Genomic DNA, 20,432 nt, shown 5'->3' with positions numbered 1-20,432 from the left:
CAAGAGCTTTCATGGAGCCAAGGCCTGCCTCAGAGACAGGCTGGGCTTCTTAATCATCCTCCTCTGGGAAATGTCCCTGAAGCCTAGTAGTATTAATCCTTTCCCAGAATTACCTTCTTAGACAAGAAAAGCAGCTATTCATACAGATGGGCAGAAGATAAGCTTGGGGCTAAGAACAGGACTCAGGGAGGAAAGAATATAAGAGTTCTTGAAGGAGGCTGCTAGCCAGGAATGAGCCTAGCTCTCTCCCCCTCCCATCACACCCTTTCCCACTTCAATGCCAAAGAGGACTGCAGTCAAATAAATTTAAAAAAAATCAGTGACTGGAGGCAAAGAGGAAGAATAGTTACATTTTTAACCCCCATAATAGTTATATTTTGAGTGAAGCACACCTCCTAAATGTACCTAGAAGCTTTCTAAAGTGTATTTTAAAAGTTTTATTCTCTGCAATGCTAATATAGACAAGAAACAAAAGTTGTCCCTTTGTTTTCTAAAGCAGTTATATACCCAGATACAATGCTGAAACATGTAATTTTTTATGGGGTTTATGACAACTATCAGGTTTAATGAGGACAGCAGATGAGGTTTAGATCGCAGTTAAGAAAAACTTGTTTTTCTTCCAGAATTGGTTAAGACAATACTTAATTAGCTCTTTACATTTGAATGCGTTTTCCTCCTCCCAAAATTAAAGCAAGATTTTTAACCTCAGTGAAAGCAATTTCCTATTTCAGGAGTCCCTTGGAAAGGCATCTTTTCTGAAGAGTAAGTTTTTAAAAAGGGCTAGTGACTAACATGTTCCACCTCTTAAGTGCTCTTGAGGTTTGATTTCTGTTTTCACTGTCAAAGTGTCAAATTAGGAAATGCTCAGTCTAAAGATGTTTTATATAAAAAAAACTGTTTGAAGTCACATCCCAAAGGCATTCAGTGTAGCTCTACACAAGTTGAAAACCCACATGTTGGAGAGAAATTTCCCACAAGCCTTGCGTATGAGGAGGTAATCTTTCACACAAGACACTGAATAGCGCTTTTCTTCTGAAACAAAGTGTACAAGGTACAGCGAACAAACTGTAAAGGTAACTAAGCCTTTGTCATAGTTCCTCCATCCACTCATACTTTACCACACAATGGCTCGTTTACAGATTCAGACCACTCAAGCTCAATAGAGAAACCAATATCCTTTATTGCAAAGTCAATCTACTACAGGAGTAAAATCTCCAAATACTATTACAAGAACCGTAATAATTTAGTAGGAGAGGAGCTCTACTATTTGTTTCCCAAACAACAAAACCTTACATGCTTTGAAAATTTAGTCACTACTTTGAGTAAAACCAAAAACCTGCAAAAGGAAATGTAATGAAGATTACACAGTAAAAATGTATATTAAGTTGCTCAAGTCTTTATAAAAATAATTTAAGATATTCAAACTGTTTACCTATCATTTTAATATACCACAAATAATCATCTTCCTGCTCCAAGGCCAAGAAGAAAGCAGTGTTTAGTACAGACTTCTGCATCTGTTATCCAAGGTTAAATATACACATTTGTTTACTTCACATAATTAGCCAATTGATGCTACTATTACATAACAGTGGTGAGTAAAGCAAATAGCAATCATTACATATCAACAGCAATCTAGTCAGCCATACATTAGTTGTGTATATCACAGGAGACCAGCTAGGTTGTTGAGAAGAAAGTCTAGAAGAAATGACTGATAGCCTCCCTACACTCTGCTTGCACTTTCACCTTAGGAAGAAAAGTTACCCCATCCCCCACAAGCCACTATAACAGAATAAAGATAAAACGTGGGGATTATGCCAAATTGACCCCATGCTTTGTTCTCCCCCTCCAGGCACATTCAGTGAAAAGGTCTAAACACACATCTGATTTGACAAGCATTCAGGTTCACAAAGAACATGGTGAAAGTGAAATCATACTTGGGGCATTCATGGGTTCCTATGTCAAAGGTCATTTAGCAGTATTTCAGCTGCTGCTTACTCAGATTTAAAAAGGGGACTAGCTTAACCCTATCTACAGTAATGGAGACTCTGACATGGGAGCTTGAGCTGGCCAAGAATATTTCATGGAATGTTTGGTAAATTTAATTCAAAGAATGTCATTTAGATGAACCAGCAAAACTAGATTTCCTTTTTTTTTTTTAGCAAGCGGCACAATTTTGTCTCTAAGTACAGATAAAAATCCCAAATAAGACTCCTGTTAAAACTGAAATCAAAAACTGAATAAAAAAATCACATCTCAATTTTTATTAATACAGTTCAGCTATAGAGCAACTAATATTGTGAACTGGTGGAAAGCAGGCCCTGAATAGATAATTCAATTGCCCCTTTGCCCCTAAAAATACAGAAAGCATTTTCTGTATAAATGAAAGCTTAGTCAGTTGGATCAAGTATAAAATTCAGATTTAATTATCCTGTCTTATCAGGATATTTGTTACTTTGATAGAAATGGAGAGCTGCAACACACTGATTTCTAACTAGTGTCAATTAAAAAGTCACCTCAAATGTCAATTTTTACAGAACTGTTCAATACATTTTGAAGACGACAGTTAGCATGGAGCAATTTGAAACACTAGCAGACTGGATGGCTACAAAGTTAAAGAGGAGGGGAGACGGCAACTGATAATTGGTGAGGAAAAAACACAGTAATGTAAGAAAATAATTTATTCTTTTTAATGCCTTTGTGAAGCGCACACACTCCCAGCTACCAAAGACACAGGTGTGAGTTTAGCTGTCGCTTCAGCAAGTTGCACGATTGCTCTCTGAATGCACAATCATTGAGCAAAGAACTTCCAGTTCAGATTCGCTTTTATTCCAGATTAAAAGTGACTTCATTAGACTATTTTTAATAAAATGTATGTACATCTGGCTTCCAAAACTCATGCTTGACAAAGGGTATGTTTAAATCTGTAGTTTCTATAGTGTGTGGCTACAATAGGCTAGATTCTGTACTGAAGGAAAGGCAGCTTTACACAACCTGAATTCTGGACTGCTCTGAAGGCTGAAGTGGCCTCACCATGACTTAAAGCAGCCCTGTGCTGCTTTAACTCATGACAGCCTTACTCAAGTGGTTCTGCAGTCCAGAATCTCCATATGACTGAGAATGCCCGCTCCTGTCCCCTAGCACACTCCTATTCTTGTGCCCATGGGGTGCTGCTGGGCAGCGCAGAGTCACTTGCATCCGCCCTACAGTGAGAGAATTACTCTTCAATCACCATAACTCCATATGCTGTTGGAGCAGAGGCCAGAATCTGACTCTGTTTCAATTTTCTGAGGGCATTCTGCACCCAAAAAAAAAATAAATAAAATCCTGTGCACAATGTTTCAAAATTCTGCAAATTTTATTTGTCAAATAAATGTGGAAGCTCCAGTATGGCATTGGGGAGCACAGGCCACTGGCTGCACAGAGCAGGGAGATCACTCTGCAGCTCCCTGCCCCGGGGCATGGACTCAGCAGTGAGGCTGCACCTAATCCTGATACAGTGCAAGGACGGGGCCTGCCCCAGGAACATCCCAGGGCCCTGTCCCTCTGTGCCAGGTTCACTGGGTGTGGGCAGGCAGGCTCAGCCTGGCAGGATCCAAGTGTGGAGAGGCTTGGTGTGGGTTGAGAGGGTTCTGTGTAGGGTAACCTGGGTGCAGGGGGGATCTGGATGCACCGGGGCTTGTTGGGGAGCGGGTTCTGGGTGCAAGACTAATGGGACTCTGCAGGGGATCCAGGTGAAGGTGGTTGGAGCTCAATGGGGGTGGGGAGTCTGGGTGTGGTGGGGATAGAGCTCAGCAGGGGGTCTGGGGTGTGTGTGGGGGGTAAGTAGGGGGTCCAGATGCAGCTGCTTGGGGCTCAGTGGAGTGGGGATTCAGGTGCAAGTGACTGGACCAGGGGCAGTGGAGCTCGGCTGAGGGGGTTCTGTGTATGAGGGGATCTGGATGCATGGGGGTTGGGCAGATGGAGGATCAGCTCCCCATACAGCAATCCCTCCCCCTGCAGCTGAGGAGCAATGGGTGCAGGAAGCGAGGGCCGGGGGGGAAGTTTGCAGAGCTTTCTGAAGCCTCGGGAGAAATCTGGGGATGGATCTGACCCAGTCCTAGATGCTGTGCAGGAGAAGAGGAAGTCCCACCCTCCCCAGCCCAGCCAGGACTATCAGCTAAGCCTGGCGCAGGGTAGGAGCCACCAGCTGGGTCTTCCCAAGTCCCACCCCCTGCCCCACAGTGATTTGCATCTCTGTAGGCTGCCCTGAGCACCCAAAACATACTGCTGGGGAAGGCTGCATGAGCACTCTTGGGGCTTTCCTTTGCTTCCCCATCAGAAAGTCACTTTTCTGCAGGGAAGCAAAGAAATCTGCAGGGGACATGAATTCTGTGCATGCGCAATGGCGCAGAATTCCCCCAGAAGTAAGATTACAAGGTGATCCTACGCAGACCAGAGGCCCAAGGATAGAGTTTTACTATAACTGCATTTTGCTATCTCCACAAAACCAGTTTTTAATGTGGTTTGGACTAGCCAGTGTGGACAGAACCTAGTGTTAAAACAAAGTTTTAGAACAGTATTCTCAAACTCAATTTGACAGTTTCAATGAGAGTGACAAATGTAGTCATCTTGTTTGAAAGACATCATTGCCAGTTGGTTGAGTTAGGAGATTAGACAATTGAGAAAAAAATCATATTGTATACCACAATATCTGCAGCGGTATCAGAGTGACTGATGTTTTATGTAGTGAGGAGAAAAAAAGAGAAGCAGGGCCTGAAAATAACACAGTTAACCTCCTATAAAGGAGGATTATTCACTATATAATTCCCACTAACAAATTTTTGCAATAGATTTAATATCTGCAATAATTGTGCTTCGGACACCACCTACCTTGGTAGTTATTCTACCATTATCTATCTTTTTTGTTTAATGCAAGAGTTCTTTCTAACCTAATTAGTTTTTAAAACCTCAGGCAATTGATCCCTCCTTTGTACGGTATTCTCTGCTTTTTCTATAGGTTTTCTGAAATGTGGGGACCACTGCACAACATTCTAGCAAAAGTCACACACCAAGTCGACATTAAGTGACATTAAGCAGCATTACCACCTCCCTAGTTTTACATGTGATCTTTATAATTGCACATCTAACAGTTGTAGAATATTATCCCCTTCATATTCAATTCCCCTATTTGCTGAAGGTCACAGTTATCTTTGGACACCTTCCTCCCTCCTTCCATGTATGGGCATTTGAGACTCAGTCGACTGGGACATTCACTTCTGAGAGCGCCAATTCAGTTTGAAAAGCAGGGAGACTTTAGTAACAAACATAGGTTGGCCACAGTCATAAGTGTTAAACCTGGCCTTCACAGAAATCTACTAGGGCTCCAACACAAGAGTTCATTAGCCTGGCTTACATTTTACAGAGTCTCACTGGCAACCTCCCTTCCCAAGACGGTGGTATGAACCATTCTCTTTAAATTTGAGACTATATAAACTACATCAATTGCCTATGTGGAAAGAAGTATTTTTAATGTTCCAATAATTGATATAGTCTCCATGAGTAGCTTTGATTCCATTCTCCTCCCACTCACCCCTCCCCACACTAGAAGCTGCTCTACAGAAGGCATCTAGGATAGTTCTTCCTTGTCTCTAGCTTTTTTTACTTTATTTAAAATATAGACAGCCAGACTTTTCAACGCCATAAAGAGCCTGGATGTCTGTAGAAACAAATCTAAGGAAAGAGGTGGAGGCAGCACCGAGTACCCTGCCAGCTCTCTGTGGACCACAGATAGATCAACAGTAGGTTTCATATTCTAAAGTCGCTCTTTAAAATAGAGAAAAATAGAAATAGGAGGGAGGGAAAGGGTATTGACAATAGGATCTAGGATTGAAGGAAAATCTGGTGTAGAGGTACTTAAGACACAATGAAATCTGGAAGGGTCATAAAGTGAGTCTCATGTACATGAAAATGATGCATCTTGAATGACCGTAATTATGGTTAGACCAAGAGAAAAGCAGCCAGGGAGTAAGGAGATCATAAGATATACCTGTCAAAGAGGTAAACAGAGTAAGAGTTACAAATACTTACATTATACAGTAACAAGAACTTAGTGCTTAAATGACAATGAACTAGAGTTCATGTATCATAGAATCATAGAATATCAGGGTTGGAAGGGACCTCAGGAGGTCATCTAGTCCAACCCCCTGCTCAAAGCAGAACCAATCCCCAATTTTTGCCCCAGCTCCCTAAATGGCCCCCTCAAGGATTGAACTCACAACCCTGGGTTTAGCAGGCCAATGCTCAAACCACTGAGCTATCCGTGGCAGGCAAAACACAGGTGAATGTTTGCTCCAGGGTGGTAGACAAGACCTCAGTGCCTTGTCCAAGGTCACTCAGGAAGTCTTTGCCAGAGCAGGGAGTTGAACCCAGGTTGCCCAAATCTCAGGCCAGTGTTCTAACTACTAGATCATCCTTCCTGGTTAAACACTATCCTTTTCCATGTGGAAATTTGAAAACGCTTTGATATGTCAGAGTTTAAGGACTAAAAACAAAATGCCAAGATAGACTAGACTTTCATTCAGGTGAAATGAAACACTGGAAATAAAATTTTGCAAACCTCACGCATCTGACTCCTTCCATAACAAAAACAAACTGTTTCATGTTAACTTGCCAGTTCAATTGACACAAATACAAACTCTCAAAGACACTGCCCTCACTTCATGAGTGGAGGTAAGGTCCAGAAAGTCTCCTTCATTTACAGCAGAACGCAGGAGTAGAGCATCTGCTGGCTGGATGCTGCAAGCCTACCACAAAGCAAATAAAGTCTCTTCCCTCCACCCCAAGCTCTAGTGGAGAGTGGAGGTTAGGAAGAACATGGGTAGCAGAAAATGCTCAAGTCTTTGAAACCCTGATCTGCTGTGATAGGGTACCAGGTTGGGTTGTTTAGGCCTTGAGACACTAACTCCTGAGTATTTCTGCACACCCCTTTGTTCCACCCAACCAGTAAAGTTATCTGTTCCAAATCTTCTTTCCGTGACCTGCATCCCTGTCTCAATCCACCATGCTTCTGGCCTTCATTCCTTCAAGTAGATCTGATACCCCTTCCAAAAGGCCTATAAAACCTTAACATCTCTGCCTGTAAGATTAGATAAACCACACTTCTATATACAAAACACTAAATTAAAGTGGAATAAGACACTTGTTCTATTTAACCATACTATTGTGCTACTTTGCATCACATTCCTTCTGCTATCCCTTGTTTAATCCCTGTCCTTTCAGAATGTATCATCTCTGGAGCAAAGACCTACTCTCTAGATTAGTCTGTAAAGCACCTAGCACACTTGGCACAATGGAGAAGTTGTGGCTGCTTTGAATACCTCTACCAGTTAAATTTAAAAAAAAAAAAATGGATTAAGGGGAGCTGGTGGATTAAATATAGACTTTCAAAATATTTAATACAGTCTCTGAAGAGATGCTGTTAGAAAGAGTTGGGAACAGACCTGACATAAATCTACTGTCAGACTTTAAGAACTGGGTAAGAGGAACAATCAAAAACGGCTATTTCTCACTGAGGACAGAGGTTGATGTGGAAGTGCACCAAGACTGCTTTATATTTTAGCGACACAAGGTGGTTTATTGGACCAACTTCTTCTGGTGAAAGAAACAGAAATTTTCAAACTACACAAAGCTCCTCTACAGATTAAAAATGAGTGAAGTGGTAAAGTTTACCGATATAAAACGTTAAGTTACTTAATGTTAAAAAGGAAGCTAGGACACAAGGAGTGAAGCAGATGCAAGCTGCTGTGTCAAAACCCGCTTTTAATGTCAGGTGTGTCAATATCTTTGAAAACAGCATCTTGTATGCCTAACAGCAGTAGAGCCATTTGTTGAAGCTGTTAGCATTTCCTGCCAACAGTTAGTGTGGCAAGAGAGACAAGGGGGAAGAAAAAAATTCATCAATACTTGCTGGTTCTTGTGCCTGCTGGACCATCCAATACCTTCCTACGGGGAGCTTGTCTCGTTGTTTCTTGCAACCACACCTAGTATTGTGGAGGCTGGTGGGAGACATGGCAGTTCTTTAAGCCTATTCAACCTAGACTATTAAAAATCTAAGTGAAATGCCTGATACCAGTTAAGATTTTCCCGCAGTTTGCGTAAATATCAAGAGAACAGAAGTCTTTATAACACAAGCAATGTCTGTAGGATGCCAAAGCTGGAGTCTCAGGAAGTTTCTGTAGAGAAATCCTTATAAAAGTTTGAGAAATTCAAAGTTCTAAATTGGATAGGTTAGAGGTGAAGGTTGAAATTTAAGGTGCAATGTCCAGTTAGAGAAAATAAAAACTTGTAAAAAAAAAAAGATTGCAATATGAATTTTACAATTTCCTGAACTTTCTGGAGGTGATTTTGAAAACATTTAGAAAATAGACAAAAGTTCTACAATTTAGAGGGAAATCTCTCTCACCCACACCCAATAAAGGCCTGTTTGCAAGAAAAATGCAAACCATTTATTTTATTTGTTCTTGTATAGAATGAGGAGGAAGTAGGGAAAGGCACTATGTATAGGATGGAAAGTTTCCTCTTTCCCTAAACAAGGCTCCAAAACAAAACCAAAAAAAACAAAACAAAAAAACCCCCACAAATAAGTTACTAAAGAACATTATTCCACAGGGAGAATTTTATAACGTCCTTGATTTGACATCCCTGACAAGGAATTAGAACAGATTCCGTAAATGGAAGTCGTTAGTCTTGGTTTGTTCAGTATCATTATCGTTACCAACTGAGCAAGCGTAGTTTATCCATGTTATAACATGCAGAGTTTAAGCCAATCTCTTATTAGATGAAGTAAGAGGTATAGGATACTAGCAAAAAATCTTTCTGTATATATTGTAATTATTTAAACTTTATAATACAAACAACAAATCTACAGATGAAATTCAGAGTATAAACACACACTGGAACCAAAAGTTTGAGCTTCTAATTCACTAATGGTATCTGAATTAGTTGTAATCTCTCAAAAGACTTAAGTATAGCTGTGGATGACTCACTGAAGTAATCCTCACAATACAAGAGTTTAACTTTGGCATGGGAACTATTTTTTCTAGTCCCTTTTCACCACTCAAAAGTTCTGAAATTCCCCTGCACGACGGTCTCATAAAAGATCACCCCTCATCTCTGCTACAACCTAGAACACTTCCTCAAAAGCAGAAAGAAATTGATACAGATCCTATCAGGTTCTCTTCTGACGGGAGAGAAAGTTAATAGGTAGACATCAAGAGAGAATCACTGTATTCTCTTCTATCCACACCCTTTTGCTGCAGGAATCAACTGCATCTGGGGATTTGCTTTTGCTACTCGCAACACTTCCTCATGGCAACCACAGAGTGAACCTAATGAGAGGGAACATCAGTTCTGTTCTGTTGCAACTCCTGGTGCTGCTGCTAGATAGCAACAGGAGCAACAAGGCACAGGCAAAATTCTGTTAAGGAAAAGCAGAGCAGAAGGCTGGACCAAAGAAAATGTTTGCCAGTCTTTGGATGAAGTCAAATCCAGAATTAGTTTGACTGATGGTCACTGTGATATGTAGCCTTGGAAAATTAACAAACAAAATGATGGTAAAGAAATCTCAAAAGACAACCTTGAAAGGGGACTGGGGTGGGGCAGGGGCGCTCAGACTGAAGTGTGGAGAGAAGCTGTGCACAGACACAAATTAAGTATGTATCTGGGAGTAAGGGAAGCAGAGTCTCCCACTCTCCCAAACATTTTCAGATGGAGAATGCCACAATGTTGGTTTTGCTGGCGGGTTTAGTTAGAATATTTTCTTTGAACTACTAGTCCAGCTTGCCACCTTCATCTTAGCAAAAATAACTCTCAAACCCGCAAAAGCAATTTTCTCCTTTTTTCTGGGTCTCTTCTCTAATCCATTCCTTCAGATGGAGAACATTTCCCACCACCACCACCCCTTTAAGCTACCACCATATTTGTTTGTGGATATTTTGGAATCTTATTTTTCGTACTCCCTCCAAAAGTTCCTCTATGTTGGCAACCTCTGTACAAAAGGGGGTGGGCATAGCTGACACCATCATCCATCCACACTACTCTATCAGATGCAATTTAGTGAATGGGATTTTCCTAGAAAGATGGGAAGCATTCACAAACCAGGCCCTGAATGCACTGATTTTTCAGCACTGGACCAGGCAGCAGGGGTACTGATGTGTTCTTTCACTTGACCATCGGTGAAACTACTATCCCACTCCCTTGTTTGTCAGCAACATCCCCTCTTTTTACTCTTCACCAGAACAGCCCCTGTAAATACGTCCTCCACAAGAGCAGCAGAGCGATAGATCACGATTACACCAGTTTCACTATACTACTATTGCCAGCTACCAGGTCAAGCATTAGAAACAGGAGTAGAAACGGAGACATGTTAAGAACAAAAAGGCATGCTGGAAAACCCAGGATACTTACACCAATTTTACAACACCCTGAAAGGGAGACAAGAGGTCAAATGAAACATGACTGGAGAGAAGCATGAAATGCTGGGTTGGGAGATAAGGATGAACTGACCCAGAAGAATGGTGGTGGAGACCGGTAAGAAGTTCAAAAATATCAGCACCTGGCTCTAATCTAAAAGCCTTTTTCTGACTCTTTTGTATTACCATCTCCTTTATCCTTGCCCCCACATTTTGAAAAATGTGCGTTGTGGCCAGGTGCTGGGAAGAGTCTTCCCCCATCAAGAAAATGAAATTAAACCCTTACTGCCCCACCAGTCTTAAACATAAAAATTAGAGTTTCACTACTTTTATTTTCCTCCTTCACTCTCCAGAAGACCAAGGAGAGCAAGTTCTTGTGTAAAACAAAAGTCCTTAAGAGAAAATGCATTCAGAGGGCAACAGTGCTGGTAATGAAATATTTAGACAAGGATTCAGGGACACAGACACAATCACCGTAACAGGGGACTCTGTAAGCTAACATTGTTTTTAAATACTTGGGAGGTGCTAAATACTATGATGGTGGTGGTCCAGGTAAATACCTAGGTAAGTTGTGGGTACCCACATGAATCTAAGTGCAAGTCTGTAGCTTGTTCACCAAATAGGAAGTTTCATTTTTCTGGGCTGCCAAATAGGACTTATCCTAGCCAACACAGCAAAAATTAGAAAGGCACAAAAAGATCAGTAAAAAAATTCATACACAGAAGACATTTTCATAAAAGAGGCAGTTTTAAAAAGACTATGGTTATTTAGTCTGAAGTGGAGAGAGAGACTGAGAATACAGAAGTACAACAATATAGAACAATGAGTGGTTTCAACCTAGTCATGGACTTCCGTTACTCTTTCCTATAATTTAAAAAACAAAGGACACACTTGAAATTCAAAAGCTAAAAAAACCTGATTAAAGACTGATGAGAAACTCCTGTGCATCTCATAATTAACCTGTGGGATTGACTAAATCAGGATATTGGAGGCAATAGCCAGGTGAGATTTTAAAAGATTGCCCATTTACATGAAGAACATGTAAGGAGAAAAGTTAAGGGTTAGCAATCCTAGTGTTTCAAAGCATAAGCTGATCAACTGATGTCAAAAAAATATTTTATACTATTGTCTCCCATTGCACAACCAGCCAATGGCACTATGTTGTAAGAGATGGGTGTATACTTTTCACGAAAAGATCACCAGGATAGACCACCATAGAGGCAAGGTACCAAACTTCAGTGACAGTTGGAATGCTCCCATTTCCCCACCCTCTACAAAAGAGTAAAGGAATAGCTTTTTCTTCAACACCTCCCAATGTTTTCCTACAACCAGTTATCCCCTCTACCCCAATCAAACTACACTCCTTTTCAGTAAATGAATGAAAAGACAGTTCCCCTGTCACCAGAGATTAGTTTATGATGCCCTTGACTTCACCCACAAGTCTACATATTCCTCAGTTAGGATGCCAGCCCTCCGCCCAAACCCATGATCCAGCGTTGGTGGTGACTGTACAACCAGCAACCACCTCACCAGGCCACCCTACTCCTCAGAGTGGCCTTCTCTGCTGCCCTGTCCTAAAAGTAGCAATTCCCTCTCTTCCCTCCCCACCAAGCAGTGATGATACTGGAGATGTCCAGACAGTTTAGGAAGACATCACCAAATAGATTTATGCTGTCTCTTTTCACACTTGAATGACTATGCATGCAGCCATGCTAGAAATGAGGGCTAGAAATTTTAAAAATAAACATAATTCAGCAGATGTTTATTGTGCCTACCTTGAACAGGTGGATTCCAACCCAATTCATACCTAAAAATGAAAAAACCCACCATGCTGCTACTTTTTTCTGGCAGATGCGTTCTGAAACTAGCAATTCCAGCCATCCAATAGTGCTCTCTCTCTCTCTCTGAGCCACAGTCGACCAAGAGCAGGTCAAGCAGTCTCCTCCCCTGATAGAACTCATATATTAACCATCTAAGTAAAGACTCACACCAGCTACTTGGACACCTGAGAAGATTTAGACTGTTAAACACTGGTTAGCATTCTTTACAGTTCAATTCCCTCATTCATTTTATTTTATTAGTGTCCCTGCCTACACTCTGTTTTGCAATAGATTTATTGCTTGTTATGCTGTGCAAAATCAAGGTACAGAACTTTTGCTCCTCATTCCTTCCACATCGACTTTAAATGTAGGAAGAGTCATTCATGAAGAAAGTGTCCTAATTTTTTCATTAATCATTTTTAGTTGGTTTTGATTAAGTACCACTGCTTGACATGTATGGTACCTGCACCTTGATATGTAGGAACAGAACTTAATATTTGTATGTATTGACTTTAAGTCAGTCAAAGGGGCTTCCTAAGCATTTAATAGGCATTTGCCAAATTCTTATTCTAGATCCATCCCTTTTCTTTAAAGCTCTCCCTTCACCAGAGAGGATGCACACTCTTGATGGCAAAACATGGACTGGGATTCAAGGGATCTGGGTTCAATTCCGGTCACATGTCTACATGTGTGACCTTGGGCAAATCACTTAAGGGCTATATTTTTTCTAGAAAGCTCACTTCCCATTTAGGTACCAATATGAACTGGCTAAATTTTCAAGACAGGTCAGCACAACAGGTGCAGAGTTCTTAAAGTCTGGTTATATGTGGCAAAATAGCAACTGCTGGGTGCCGAGCACCTTTATAAATCAGTTCCTTATTTACGTGCCTACAAAGAAACTTTTAAAAATTTGATCCTATTTGTGGGTACATTTGAAAATGTAGCTTTAGGCCCTTTGCTCAAGGTCACAAAGAAATCTGTAGCAAAGCCAGGAATTGAACCCAATTCTCCAGAGTTTCATCTTTTTGGGGCAGACACTGTGTCTTCCGTGTTTGCGTAGAGCCTACCACAACCAGGACCTCTAGGCACTCCAAAAGATAAACATTTTTAACATTAATAGCACTTGTGGCACTTCTATGGTCACAAGAAGGTGTGCCTCATAATAAGTGATATGCATAATCAGCTCTCATTTGTCTCCGTCTTTGTAAAAAATACAGCAACCAATTAAAAGCAACTAATTTTTATTAACATAGTGGCTGCAGCTAAAGGTTTGAGCACCTGAGGGTTTGTTTTTGTTTTCTTTTTTAAAACCAGCAGGTTGGATAGTCTCAGTCTTAGCAGTGTTTCCTCTTGTAAGTATTCTGAATAATTGCTCAAGCAGATATTTTGCTCAAGGATTTAAAAAAAAAGCCACCAAACTGCAGTCACTGTAATGCTAGTGACATATATGTAAGTGAGTTTAAAAAAAGGACTATAACGAAAGAATATAACATCCCTAGGAATAGAAGTGTAAATAATGGTTTTATAATCATCAATATCCCTTGCTGAGAATCTCCCATGTTTCTGTAGTCATTTCCACATGTGCAAAGGCACAATACCTGAAATATGTAAAATGATGAGAAAAATAATAAGTATACAAATCTTAACAGAGAATAATTAAGAACAGATGAACCAACACTATGCCACCTCCCTCAGGAAGAGCTCTGTGTAGCTTGAAACTTTGTCTCTCTCACCAATAGAAATCGGTCCAATAAAGATATTGCTTCACCTGTCCTGTCCCTCTAACCTCCCTCCTAAAACAGAATATAAATTCTACCAATAATTTAATTGCCTGAACTTTATCTTCTTTTGTACATACAATTATTAAGGAGACAGGCTCATCTAGATACCAGGCTGATAACCACTGAAAACATAAAACCCAAATTCAGAAGTCAACAGAAGCTGGGACACTCGTACAGAGCCTGATGCAGAGCCCAGTGAGATCTATGGAAAGACTCCTATCACGCTCTCAATGGGGAGGAATATTTGACATGATAAAAGGTAACTCAAAACAAAAGACTCATTCAATTAATTGAACACCCACCTCCCCCAAACATCTAAACTCCTGATATAAGAAAGCTGATGCCAGGCTGAGGAAGTTAATTTAAGCTTCTGTAACGTATAGTCAGACTTAAACTTCTATTCCTCTACATAGAAGCTTGTCTGCTTGCAGTTTTTTCATTGAAAAGTGCTGTAAAAATTAAAGTGAAAATATTTCTGCTATTAGAAGTAAATAAGCCGATTAACTTCAAATAACAGGCTTTACATCCATTTTTATACTAGACACAAACAATCCAGAAGAAAGTTAAAAAGGAGAAAACTGGATTTGATTTTCAAATGGTCAAAAATTGCATTTAGTTTACATGAGATACTGGATTTCTTTGGATTAATTCAACTGGCTGAGCAGAACCTGTTCACTGTCCCTAGAATTTTAACTTGGGCTACATTCCTCAATTCCCAAATTGCAAGTTTAAATTAATGCTGGAGTGAAAACAGGATACCTATTGGGAAGGTTGGGGGGAGAAAGGCATGAAAAAGAAAGTAGTATCCCAAGTGTCACAAACACTTGACATCCTGCCAGTTGTTAACACCTTGAAGGTAACAGCCATGTCATACTTTTGGTTTATTTGGAAGCAGTGTTATTTTTAATCTGTATTTTAGCATACGGAAGATATATAATTACATCATAAAATCGTAAATGAAGAAAAAAACAATTGTAAAATGGTTAGTCACTAATAAAAAAGCTTTCCTGAAAATGTTTGTCTATTATTGTTAGAAGTAATATTATGTATTAGTATAAGTGCAAGGTTAGAGAAAAATCCACCTTATTTTTAATTTTGTAAACATGATTGTAGTGTGTGGCTAGTAAGTTTCACATGTTCCTCTGCATGTAGAAAGACATATTTTTTAAAAGTGGAAATATTTTACCAACACAAAAAGCTGGTAAAGGTACTCAATGTAAGATATAGTGCTCACAAGGTGTCTGTAGTTGTGTCTAAACTCATTTTTTGAAAATTACTATTTTGAGTTGACTGTCCATTTAGCCCTCCTGCAGAAGAAGTTTATTTAAACACTGTGATAGAAATAAGTAATAGTTGTTGCTTTCTGACTTTTTAATTTAAAGGACATTCACCATCCACCATTATTAATCATTACCATAACAACCATTTAAATAAGAATTAAGCAACATGCATGCTAAATATGCTAATAAAGTCTTTAATTGAAGAGGTGTGACCTAAAGCCATAGGGACAAAACAATATCCTTAGGCCCTGAGCCTGAACATTGAACCACACTGTTGGACCCCTGTGCCTACACAGGACCCACTGACTTCTAAAGGGCTCTCTACACAGATGTAAGGGTAACGTCCATGCAGATCAGACTGAAGAATCAGGGCCTTCTTCCTGTCCCTCCTCCCCTCACCGGCACAAAAATACTAAACAAAAAACATACAATCACTCAAGAGTCTTTGTGTTGCTACTGTTTATAGTCTGGTAATTTAATTCTAATTATACAGACACACTATATAGACATTTATTCTTTGGATCTTTTTATGTGTGTTATGCTGCTCTTTAATCAATGGTTTATTGAGGAATGAACTGGAAGTGCCAGATATTGGTTCTACCAGAAAGCTTTCACTGGCAACAATCAGATCTTTCGCTAGAATCCAGTATTGGCTGTAGAATCCAGTATTCAAAAGGCAGCAAAGGAACTAGCTCCAGAGACAGAAAGGTGTACAGCTGTCTTTCCATCCAGAGTTAATGTACCAGAATGGCAGCCATAAGTTTGGACTCCCAACAGGGGAAGAAAGGAGAAAAGGATAGGTATTTTAAAAAAAAGAATTAAAAAAGGTAGATAATTGACAGCATCAAAAAAGTCATGGTAAATCAATTAGAGCTTGTATGTGCCTCCATTACATGAGCAACAGCTTTAAAGTTTAGAGTACACAGTTTGGTGTTCTAGCCATACACTGCTGACATCCAGTAAAATGTCCTGCAGGGGGAAGAGATGTAGAGGGAGAAAGGAACAGAGTACAAATTAATTTACTGCATATGCCTAGTAACACAGTGCCTAGAGGATCTACTGTTCCTTAATCTTAGATTAACAAAAAGATCTCTATCTATAGTACATTTAGAAGCTTGCCACAGAAATAATTTCAGTTACTTATTTGTGCTAAAGGTTTAACATTTTTTCTATCAATTTTCTTCAGTAAATATTTGCAAGTCAGACATAAGCCCACTGCCCAGAAATCTCTATTATCCAGCATCTATTATCTATCCTATCCGCATGCTTCAATACACATCTTAAGAAGTTATTTTTAATTTGCAATAAAAAAATTCTAGACAACAAAATTAGTTAATAAAGAATAAAACGCCTCCGATAACAAAAAGGTGCAATGATGAGGACCAAAAGTGACGAAGATGAAAGACACCTGAATGGCCCTATACACCTTTTGTTTTCTGCAAGCGATGCACGCTGCAGACAAAACGTTTTGTGCTAAACAGCCTCAAATCTGTTTTCTAATATTAAGCACAAAGGAAAAAACACTGACAGCAAGCGTGGTAAATAAATCCCTCCCTAGAGAATGAAAGCAGCAGACAGGAGGGGGCTGACATGCATGCAGGAGAAAACTAAACACCATCTTTTTTTCTACCTGCACAAGTTGCCATTTGCTGCAGCGATCGAGAACCTCTTTTTCCCGTTGATTCCAAAAGCTAGGTTTTCGGAAAAAAAATCTCTCTCTCTCGCAAGTCATCTGTTGATATGCTTTAAGACGATGATATTCATATCACGGGATCTTTAAGATAAAATCCATTTTCTTTCCTGCTCAGGTAAACATGTTTACTGCTCCCGCACAGACACTGGGTGGTTCAGACTCACATGTCACACACATGTCGTCAGCAACAAGAAAAGCCCCTTTCTCTGATCATCAACGTTTTAAATAAGGTGGAAGAGAAAAGCACTTTCTAAACTTACCTTTAATAAAGCCACATCAACTAAATATAAGTACTGACGTAAAACAGGAAATTAAAAACTGCAATTTTAAATACACCGATACTTGCTATAATAAAAACATCTCCCTACAGTAAAAATAAGAGAGCCACGAGTTCAGAACGATCAGATCAACTTGTTAGTCCCTTAAAAGGCCAATGTTTACATACGCATTTATATACCTAAACAATTCGAAGCAGTGATCAGAAACATCAATTCCCTCGCTCAAATATATTAAAAATAAACAAAATAAAAACTGTTCACGCGGTAAGAATCACAGCTGAAAGCCTTCCTATCCGTGACCCTACACAGGAAATGCCACATAAAACCTAAAATTGCCAAGGACGGTTACAAAACCTCCCGTTTAACATCCCATTAAAAAGAGTTACTCCACCAACAGAGCTGTTTCCTTATTTTCTGAAGATAAACACGGAGTAGGAGTTATGAGCGTTTATTCCCCCTCTATTTATCCTCAAAATGCGTTTTGAAGTAACACACGTACCAAAAAAACAGCCCCTTAAGTCTGAAATGTAAATGTAATTCCTTATATAGACTGCAGCAGTTCAGACACACAGCAGAGAGGCCCCTGGCCAAACCGTTACCACCCATTATTATACAAACAGGTACCTCCAAAGCCAAAGGAAGGGAAGAAACTTCACCGAATCGCATTCCCTCCCCCGCCACTCCGACAGAAACCCTCCCTTCCCCGCCACTCCGACAGAAACCTATTTGTCCCGACAATCCTGCAGAGATCGGGACTTTTTTAGGGAGGAGAAACAGCCCAGTCAACGGCCGCAAACAGAAATAAACTTGCGCTGCAGTAAAGGCGGCTCCAAAAGTAGCAAGCGGGCTATTTTGGGGGGTGGGGGAGGTTCCCCTCTCACTGCGGTCCCCCGGGCGTGGGGGTGAGGGTGTTTTCCCCGCAAATCGATAATGCACTGCAGTACGCACCAGTGCCTCCCCCCGGGCCGCAGCCGGGGCCAGCCCCGCAGCCCCCGAGCGCCAGCAGCCCCCCCTTCCGTCACCCCACTCCGCGGGTGGGTCCCAGTCACCCCAGGTAACGCCTCACACCAGCCCGCGAGCACGCGGGGAAAGTACCGCTGGGGACAGAGACAGCCGCCCCGGCGGCAGCGAGGGGGGCGCCCCGCTCCGGCCCGGGGCGCGCACGCTGCCCGCCCGGGGCGGAGGCGCCTGCCCCCGCTCGCTCTCTCTCGCACCCAGGTAACAAGTTTGGGAGTTGGGCTGCCAGGGCCGGCCGAGCCTCCCCGCGCTCGCCCGAGGGGCTCGGAGCCCCGCGAGGGGGGACCCGCAGCCCCGGGGAGCGGTAGGAGAAGGTGCTGCCGCTGCCGGGCGTGTGGGGGAGGCAGCGTGTAACGGTCCCGGACAGGCGGCTGAGCGAGGAGGCACCACTAGGCGGAGGAGGGAGGCAGGGAGCGAGCGCGGAGGGAGGGAGCGAGGGAGGCACCAGGTAGCGGATATAACGGTGCAGAGGGAGCCGGGCACCCAGCGAGGAGCAGCAGGGAAATTACTTTCTACTTCTCCCGTCCCCCCTGCACTCCGGGCGGCCCGGCCCGGCCCCGGAGCCGGCCCGGCGCGGAGCGGGCCGCTGCCCTACGGGCTGACTGACCGTTATTGCGCCTCGGGTTCGCCTGCTTCCTGCGCTTACACCTGGGGCCATCCGCCATGATCCTCTCGCTTGTGTCTAAATGCTCCAGTCACCTCCTCCCCCTCCCTCCCTCCCCTCCCACCCCTCCCCCCCGGACCTGGTTTACGACACTGGGTGGTTTTACTTTTACATCACCTTCCTACACCTAGTTCTCGGCCGGAACCTTGTTGCCAGGGGAGACGGGTGCTTTACGGCAGCACGTTTGAACGGGGAAGAGGGAAAAGTTCCTGCCTCAGGTGCCGGGGCAGAGGGGAGCGCAGTGCGGGCTGTGGCGCCGACCCGGGGATCGGGGGCGAAAGAGGGGCGGGGGATCCCCGTGGGTAAGAGGTATGTGGGAGGGGGATCCCCGTGGGTAAGGGGTGTGCGGGAGGGGGGATCCCTACCGGGGGCGGGGCGGGGCGGGGAATCCCATGGGCGGGAGGCGAGAGGGATACCCTTAGGCCCGGGGTGTGCAGGAAGGGGATCCCCACCGAGGAAGGCGGGGATTCCTGTGAGCTTGGGTGTGTGGGAGGGGGATCTCCCCGGGGCCCCGTGCAGAGCCGAGTCGGGGGGTTTTCCGAGTGTGACGGGTATGCTCGTGGGCAGGGATACTAATGTCTACAGCAAAATTATCGGATCAAAATCCCCCTTCAGTCATCTCCAGAAGAGAGAGACTTAGTTTAAAAGTTATGTTCAGTGAAGGAGTCTTTGCTCCCCCTTCCACCCCCCTCCCCGCCCAAATGGGCCTGTCTCCTTCCCCAAAGACACTAGGGGCAGGTCTTACCTCTTGTCTTCCCCATGAATCTCTCTCTCTCTCTCACCATCACCCTCAAAATAGCTGGACAGATTTTGCAAGTCAGGGTTTGTTTGGTGTACAAGCCTATAGAGAAGATCTGATTTACTAAATAAAGCACTTGGTGTTAGGAAATAAAAGGTTAACTGAGGCCAAGAAGAGAGTTAAGTTTGACTTCCCAAGTGCAAAATGGCAGAGGAGCTCCACTTGTAGTCATAACAGCTCCAGAACATAATGTATGTTACATATTTGTCATTTTCTTCTCCACTTGTATAGCATGATCTCACTTACCTCTTACCATAATCTCCATCACCATATAGATATGAAGTAACTGATTGATTTGTCATGTACTTCAAAGTAATATGGGATGATTTACATAAATGATGTTGATATTGCATTACAGGGCTCTAATCAAGAAAGAAAAGAACTAGAAGAAAAGTGAGCTGTCTCCACAATGTAAAGAATTTGTCAAATATCTTTTTAACAAACCATATTTTCTACTTTACTGGGGTGGAGAGGTTATACACACCAAAAAGATGCTGTTATTTTTAAAATTAAAAACCCACATATTTCTTTATTTAATAAATACCTTCAGTAATTAAAACATTGAAAATGTTAGACATTTGATTGATCTTTCACCATTTATGCTATTTGTTTACTTTTTACATTTCACTCAGTTTAGAGAACAAAAACAAGT

The 20,432-nt window shown here is 42.0% G+C and overlaps 1 protein-coding gene across 2 annotated transcripts in view; it reads right to left on the bottom strand.

The window, feature by feature from the left end:
• ZEB1 (zinc finger E-box binding homeobox 1) overlaps nucleotides 1–19,028 on the bottom strand; it is a 209,457-nt gene extending 190,429 nt beyond the window's left edge. Inside the window, exon 1 of one of the 2 annotated variants that reach the window (XM_073334398.1) lies at nucleotides 18,925–19,028. In XM_073334398.1, coding sequence (XP_073190499.1) covers nucleotides 18,925–18,982 — 58 coding nt within the window. In that variant the 5' untranslated portion in view covers nucleotides 18,983–19,028. Of the gene's footprint in view, nucleotides 1–16,959; nucleotides 17,892–18,924 lie in introns of those variants that run through there. The other variant, XM_073334399.1, reaches the window with a different exon arrangement.
• Nucleotides 19,029–20,432: the final 1,404 nt, after the last annotated feature.

Source organism: Lepidochelys kempii, chromosome 2 (assembly GCF_965140265.1).
Source record: "Lepidochelys kempii isolate rLepKem1 chromosome 2, rLepKem1.hap2, whole genome shotgun sequence".
NCBI lineage: Eukaryota > Metazoa > Chordata > Testudines > Cheloniidae > Lepidochelys > Lepidochelys kempii.
Note: the sequence above shows the minus strand (reverse complement) of the source record. Positions and strands in the feature narration are given on the sequence as shown.